Genomic DNA, 7,363 nt, shown 5'->3' on the forward strand with positions numbered 1-7,363 from the left:
AGAAGTATGACTTCTATGAGGGAAATGTAACTTCTAATTTATGGAATTGTTCCTAAATTAAAAGTTGGCCAAATAGATAATGTATTTGAAAATTGTGATTTTCATAAACATTATTATGGACTAAATTAAATTAATTCAAGTGTTGAATTAATTAAACACTAGTGGGCCTAGTAGAGTCCAAATAATTAAATTAATTCAAGTGTTGAATTAATTAAATCATATTGAGTCTTGTAGAGCCCAATAGTAAAATAATTATTCAACTAGTGACTTGAGTAAATTCAAGTAATGTTTAATTAGTCTCAAATTGTTTGAGATAATTAAATTAAGTCCATGGATTTTTAATTGTTAAAAATCAAATACAAATGCATGCATGGGAGGTGAAGAGTTGGGAGACAACTTTTTGTTTAACCAAGGCATGACATGCAAGAGTTGTACATTACTTTTTCACACACCAAGAAAACTCTCCTCCCTCTCTCCTCTCCTTCCCTTGGCTGAATTTTCTCCTTATTTTTCTTAAAAATTTTTGCTTATTCATTTTATGAATTGATAGCAAACTTCTCAAAAAAAAATGCCTTACATTTTCTAGTGCAAGTGTAAGGTGGATCTTCCTAGTTGGTGGTGGGCTTGATTTTAAAGGAAGGACTCAAGAACAAGGAGAGCTTGAAGATTTATCTTGCCATTGAAGAGCTAATGATGCAAACGTGGTTGATCAAGCACCAAAGAAAGCATGGGAGTCGTTGGAGTTTCCCGAAGGACCTATAACGAGGGGACGAAGCAAGAAGTTTAAAGATGCACTTCAAGGACTCATGATGAGCTATCAAGGAAGTCCTACAAGTTGGATGTCTAAATTAGAGGAGGTTGGGAATCATGGGAATGATATTGGAGGTCTTTGGAATTTAATTCAAGGTCAATTGCCGCAGCAGGACTGCACCCGCGCTATGTTATACATTGCACCCGCGTTCCATAATGATCAAAGTGAAGAAAATCCCCGAAGCAATACCGCACCCGCGGTCTAACATGAACTGCACCCGCGGTGCAAGAGTGCACCCGCGCTCCTACAAGGACCGCACCCGCGGTCTTGTAAAAAAAAAAAAAAAAAAAATTTTTTTTTTTTTTTTTTTTTTTTTTTTTTTTTTTCGAAGCCTGACCGCACCCGCGGTCTTTCAACAGCGCACCCGCGGTCCTTTAGTGCACTTCCGTGTCAAAGTTTCTAATTATCTCATTTAAGCTTTTCACACTAATTTTCTTGTATTTTATTGCTTATATAATTGATGTATTAGACTTGAACGAAATTAATCATTGAAGATATATAAAATTGCATTGAGTTCTCTCAATCTTGCAAGGCTTTTGTGCTTTGTGTTTATCAAAATCAAACTTATCAAAGATTTCATCTTTGTGGCGTTTGTCGATTGTTCTTCGCACGGATTGTCAAAACAAGTTCTTTGAAGGTTCGTTCGAGATTCAATTGTTATCATCGTTGATATTTGTTGCTAAGATTTAATATCTTAGAGGTGAATATCACAAATCTTTACTTGTTTCAAAAGATCGGGACAACAAATCGATCCTTGTTTGATATTGAGTTGAGGGTGCGATTTCTATATTCGTGCTTGCCTTTCATTCGTACGAGGATTCGTATCATTTGGTATCAGAGCTTAGGCTCATTGATTCAAGTAAGTTATCCTTTTTTTTTTTTTTTTTTTTTGTGTTCAGATCTGTTTAAAAAAAAATTATTGTTCTGTTTCAGATCTGTGTTATATTGTTGTTTCTATTGTCATATCTATCAAAAACAAAAACAAAAATTCGATCTGTATCAAATCTGTGTTATCCTTTCGTTTCTGTGTCCAGATTTGTGTTATCCTTTGTTCTGCCTTAAGATCTGTGTTATTTTCTATCATCCTTTGTCATTCTTGAATCTAGAATTTTCGAAAATTTGTGTATCATCGTTCTTGTTATTGTGCAGTCCAAGTGAGACAGTTGCGAGTGTCCACGAAGTGAATCTTTTTGTTTGATAAAAAAAAAATACAAAGATTGAGCACACCTTTGAGAGAAAAATCAAATTTGAGTGGAAAAATCATTTGAGTGCGAGAGCTATTTCTTTGGAGTGATCGTGAGAATTTGGGTGAGGAAAATCTTTTATTTCTACTAACGTTTTATTGCAGGTATAAAATCTGAAATTAAAATGGAGAAGGAAGTAGGAGAGAGTTCGAACCAGGGGTTGTCTAAGGTTCAAATGGAGGCGTTATTTGGGCATTTTAGTAGAATGTTGAGGGTTGAGTTGGATCCTTTATATGAGAGATTGGATAGGCTTGAAGTTAGTACGAGTGAAAATAAATCTAAGCCTAAAGGTTTGGGTAGAGTGGATGAAGAAGAGGATGATTATGAGTTGGAAGGAGAAGAGGAGAGTCAAAACGAGAATTGGGGTAGAAGCGGAAGAGGTAGAGGATTTGGTAGGGGAAGAAGAGAAGCCTTACGTGGGAGGTACGATGATGAGAATAAGGAAGATAATAACATAGGTAGCATTAAGATGAAAATTCCATCGTTCAATGGTAAGTCGGATCCAGAGGCTTATTTAGAATGGGAAAAGCGAGTTGAATTTGTGTTTGATTGTCACCATTATTCCGAACAAAAGAAGGTTAGGTTGGCCGTGGTTGAATTTGTTGATTATGCACTTATTTGGTGGGATCAATTAGTGACCACTAAGAGGAGATGCAATGAGAGGCCTATAGAAACTTGGGCGGAGATGAAAAGCATAATGAGGAAAAGGTTTGTACCAAATCACTACTATAGAGAAGTGTTTAAGAAGTTACAAACTTTGAGACAAGGTGTGAAGAGTGTTGAGGACTACTATAAAGAGTTGGAAGTAGTCATGATTAGAGCAAACATTGAGGAGGATAGTGAGGCTACTATGGCTCGTTTTCTGTGTGGTTTGAACAGGGAAATTCAAGACCAAGTGGAGCTTAGACATTACTTGGATCTAGATGAAATGGTGCAGATGGCGATTAAAGTGGAGCAACAACACAAGAGGAGAGGAGTTGGTCGTACCACACAAACTGGGAATACATCAACACCTTGGCGTTCCAACGTTGTTAAACGTGAAGAAAGCAAAGCAGTGGTTAAGCCCAAAGTTGACATTAAACAGGAGGCGCCTAAGCAAGGAGTGCAAGGTAAACCTGAAACTCCTATTAATCGTTCTAGAGATATTAAATGTTTTAGGTGTCAAGGAGTTGGACATATTGCTAGTCAATGTCCCAATAAAAGGGTGATGGTGTTGAATAATTATGGGGAGTATGAATCTCATAGTGAGGGAGATGATGGAGAGGATGAAGATGAGATGCCTGAATTAGAGGATCCTGATGAGGGATATGAGGCAGTTGTGGGAGAAGCGTTAGTGACTAGGCGTATAATGAGTACCCAAGTCAAGGAAGAAGAAACTAACCAAAGGGAAAACTTATTCCATACTAGGTGTTTTGTCAATGGCAAGGTTTGCAATCTTATTATAGATGGAGGAAGTTGTACCAATGTTGCTAGTCTTGAGATGGTTGAAAAATTGAGCTTGCCTACTTTGAAACATCCCCAACCATATAGGCTACAATGGTTGAATGACTGTGCCGAAGTGAAGGTGAACAAACAAGTTTTGGTTGCGTTTTCGATTGGGAAGTATATTGATGAGGTGTTGTGTGATGTGGTGCCAATGCATGCTTGTCATATTTTGTTAGGGAGACCATGGCAATATGATAGGCAAGTGACACATGATGGGTTTAGAAATAAATATTCTTTTGTACTCAAGAAAGAACCCATTGTTTTACTTCCTTTGTCCCCAAAGCAAGTGTTGGAGGACCAATTGAAAAAGAAGAAAAGAGATGAGGCCGAAAGAAAGAGTGAATTAAAAAGTGAGATGGCCTTTGAAAAGAAAAATGAAATGGCTAAAAACAAAAGTGATAAAAAAATTGAGATAGCCATACAAAAGAAAAATGAGGAAAAAGAAAATGAGAGGAAAGAGGCCAAAAAGAAAACATATATGGCCCAAAAGAGTGAGTTGAAGCAATTGATGCACACACATGAACCACTTGTGTTGATTGTTTATAAGGAGATCCTCCTTAACACAAGTGATATAGCCGGGTCCCTTCCGAGCATTGTAATTTCACTTTTGCAGGAATTTGAAGATGTATTTCCGGAGGAGCTACCTCAAGGATTACCACCATTGAGGGGGATTGAGCACCAAATTGATTTGGTACCCGGAAGTGTATTGCCAAATCGTCCAGCTTACAGAAGCAATCCGGAGGAGACTAAGGAGCTACAACTACAGGTAAGTGAGTTGTTAGATAGGGGTTTTGTGCGTGAGTCCATGTCTCCTTGTGCTGTACCTGTTTTACTAGTTCCTAAGAAAGATGGTTCATGGCGTATGTGCGTGGATTGTAGGGCAATTAATAACATAACCATCAAGTATAGGCATCCCATACCTAGACTAGATGATATGTTAGATGAGTTGCATGGTGCATGTATTTTTAGTAAGATTGATTTGAAAAGTGGTTATCATCAAATTAGAATGAGGGAAGGTGATGAGTGGAAAACGGCATTTAAAACCAAGTATGGGTTATATGAGTGGATGGTCATGCCTTTTGGCTTAACTAATGCTCCTAGTACCTTTATGAGGTTGATGAATCATGTTTTGCGTGCTTACATAGGAAAATTTGTTGTGGTTTATTTTGATGATATTCTTGTGTATAGCAAAGATTTAGAAGAGCATGTTGAGCATTTGAGACTTGTACTGATGACACTTAGGGATGAACATTTATATGCTAATCTTAAGAAATGTGATTTTTGTACAAGCAAGCTTGTTTTTCTAGGTTTTGTGGTAAGTTCACAGGGGATACAAGTGGATGACGACAAGGTAAGTGCTATTCGAGATTGGCCAACACCTGCTAATGTTAGTCAAGTTCGAAGCTTTCATGGTCTTGCAAGCTTCTATAGGAGGTTTGTAAAAGATTTTAGCACATTGGCGGCACCGATGACCGCGGTGATTAAGAAGCACGTTCCATTCCATTGGGGCGAGGAGCAAGAGAAGTCTTTTAATATTATTAAACAAAAATTAATAAATGCGCCTTTACTTGTTTTGCCTGATTTTTCTAATACTTTTGAAATTGAATGTGATGCTTCAGGTGTAGGAATTGGTGGTGTTTTGATGCAAGGAGGACGGCCGGTGGCATACTTTAGTGAGAAGCTCAATGGAGCAGCACTGAACTATCCAACGTATGACAAGGAGTTGTACGCGCTTGTGAGGACCTTGGAGGTGTGGCAACACTACTTGAGACCTAAAGAGTTTGTGATTCACACGGATCATGAGTCTCTTAAGCACCTTAAGGGACAACAGAAGTTGAATAAGCGGCATGCTAAATGGGTGGCATTCATAGGTACATTTCCCTACATAATCAAATACAAACATGGTAAGGATAATGTAGTGGCTGACGCACTATCACGGAGGTACGTATTAATCTCTACCTTGGATTCGAAAATCTTGGGATTTGAACATATGAAAGAGTTGTATTTGTTGGATGAGGATTTTAAGGAGATATTTGAAACATGTATGCATGGTCCACATGATAAATTTTATTTGCATAATGGGTTTTTATTTAGAGAAGATAGATTGTGCATTCCTAAGTCATCAATTCGTGAATTACTTGTGAGGGAGGCACATGGTGGAGGTTTAATGGGGCATTTTGGTGTGGCTAAAACTTTGAGTTGTTTGCATGAGCATTTTTATTGGCCACATATGAAACGTGATGTTGAACGTGTTTGTGAAAAATGCATTACTTGTAGACAAGCTAAGTCTAGAACACAACCACATGGCTTGTATACACCACTTCCCGTCCCTAGTGAACCTTGGGTTGATATTTCTATGGACTTTGTTTTGGGGTTGCCTAGGACAAAGAAGGGGAGGGATTCAATATTTGTTGTTGTTGACAGATTCTCTAAAATGGCACATTTTATTGCTTGTCACAAAACTGATGATGCATCAAACATTGCAGATTTGTTCTTTAAGGAAGTCGTTAGGTTGCATGGTATGCCTAGGACAATTGTGTCTGATCGTGATGTTAAATTCTTAAGTTACTTTTGGAAAACCTTGTGGGCTAAACTTGGCACGAAACTGATGTTTTCTACTACATGTCATCCTCAAACGGATGGACAAACTGAAGTTGTTAACCGAACTCTAGGAACACTTTTGCGTGCTATCATTAAGAAGAACTTAAAGAATTGGGAGGATTGTTTACCATTTGTTGAGTTTGCTTATAATCGTTGCGTGCATTCTACTACAAATTATTCACCATTTGAAATTGTATATGGTTTTAATCCTTTGACTCCGTTGGATTTGATGTCTTTACCTGTGAGTGACAGGTTGAACATGGATGGCCAGAAGAAAGCTGAATTCGTTAGAAGTTTGCATGAGAAGGTCAAGGATAACATCGAGAAGAAGAATTTACAATACACGAAGCAAGCCAACAAGGGAAGGAAAAAGATGGTTTTTGAAAAGGGAGATTGGGTGTGGTTGCACTTAAGGAAGGAAAGATTTCCAGAGAAGCGACGTTCAAAGCTTTTACCTAGGGGTGATGGACCATTTCAAGTAATTGAAAGGATCAACGACAATGCATATAAACTTGATCTGCCAGGTGAGTACAATGTCAGTTCTACTTTTAATGTTAGTGATCTTTCGTTGTTTGATGTAGGAGATGATCAAGATTTGAGGACAAATCCTTTTCAAGAAGGGGAGAATGATGCAAACGTGGTTGATCAAGCACCAAAGAAAGCATGGGAGTCGTTGGAGTTTCCCGAAGGACCTATAACGAGGGGACGAAGCAAGAAGTTTAAAGATGCACTTCAAGGACTCATGATGAGCTATCAAGGAAGTCCTACAAGTTGGATGTCTAAATTAGAGGAGGTTGGGAATCATGGGAATGATATTGGAGGTCTTTGGAATTTAATTCAAGGTCAATTGCCGCAGCAGGACTGCACCCGCGCTATGTTATACATTGCACCCGCGTTCCATAATGATCAAAGTGAAGAAAATCCCCGAAGCAATACCGCACCCGCGGTCTAACATGAACCGCACCCGCGGTGCAAGAGTGCACCCGCGCTCCTACAAGGACCGCACCCGCGGTCTTGTAAAAAAAAAAAAAAAAAAATTTTTTTTTTTTTTTTTTTTTTTTTTTTCGAAGCCTGACCGCACCCGCGGTCTTTCAACAGCGCACCCGCGGTCCTTTAGTGCACTTCCGTGTCAAAGTTTCTAATTATCTCATTTAAGCTTTTCACACTAATTTTCTTGTATTTTATTGCTTATATAATTGATGTATTAGACTTGAACGAAATT

At 38.3% G+C, this 7,363-nt stretch overlaps 1 protein-coding gene across 1 annotated transcript; it reads left to right on the forward strand.

Moving 5' to 3' along the window:
• Positions 1-2,086: 2,086 nt before the first annotated feature.
• Positions 2,087-7,141, forward strand: LOC140821490 (uncharacterized). Its single transcript, XM_073181981.1, has 6 exons — positions 2,087-3,742; positions 4,154-4,400; positions 4,848-5,481; positions 5,614-6,386; positions 6,534-6,665; positions 6,726-7,141. The coding sequence occupies exons 1-6, from the start codon at positions 2,180-2,182 to the stop codon at positions 7,091-7,093; spliced, it is 3,717 nt and encodes a 1,238-aa protein (XP_073038082.1). The 5' UTR covers positions 2,087-2,179; the 3' UTR covers positions 7,094-7,141.
• The last annotated feature ends 222 nt before the right edge of the window (positions 7,142-7,363 follow it).

The sequence above is a fragment of the Primulina eburnea genome, unplaced genomic scaffold, assembly GCF_022965805.1.
Source record: "Primulina eburnea isolate SZY01 unplaced genomic scaffold, ASM2296580v1 ctg591_ERROPOS100000, whole genome shotgun sequence".
NCBI classification, from domain to species: Eukaryota; Viridiplantae; Streptophyta; class Magnoliopsida; order Lamiales; family Gesneriaceae; genus Primulina; species Primulina eburnea.

Coding starts and splice junctions, on each gene's coding strand:
- LOC140821490 (XM_073181981.1), top strand. CDS start 2,180: ATGGAGAAGGAAGTAGGAGAGAGTTCGAACCAGGGGTTGTCTAAGGTT. Junction 5,482..5,613: donor GCTGACGCACTATCACGGAG/GTACGTATTAAT, acceptor TAAATTTTATTT/GCATAATGGGTTTTTATTTA. Junction 6,387..6,533: donor TTTGATGTCTTTACCTGTGA/GTGACAGGTTGA, acceptor TTGAAAAGGGAG/ATTGGGTGTGGTTGCACTTA.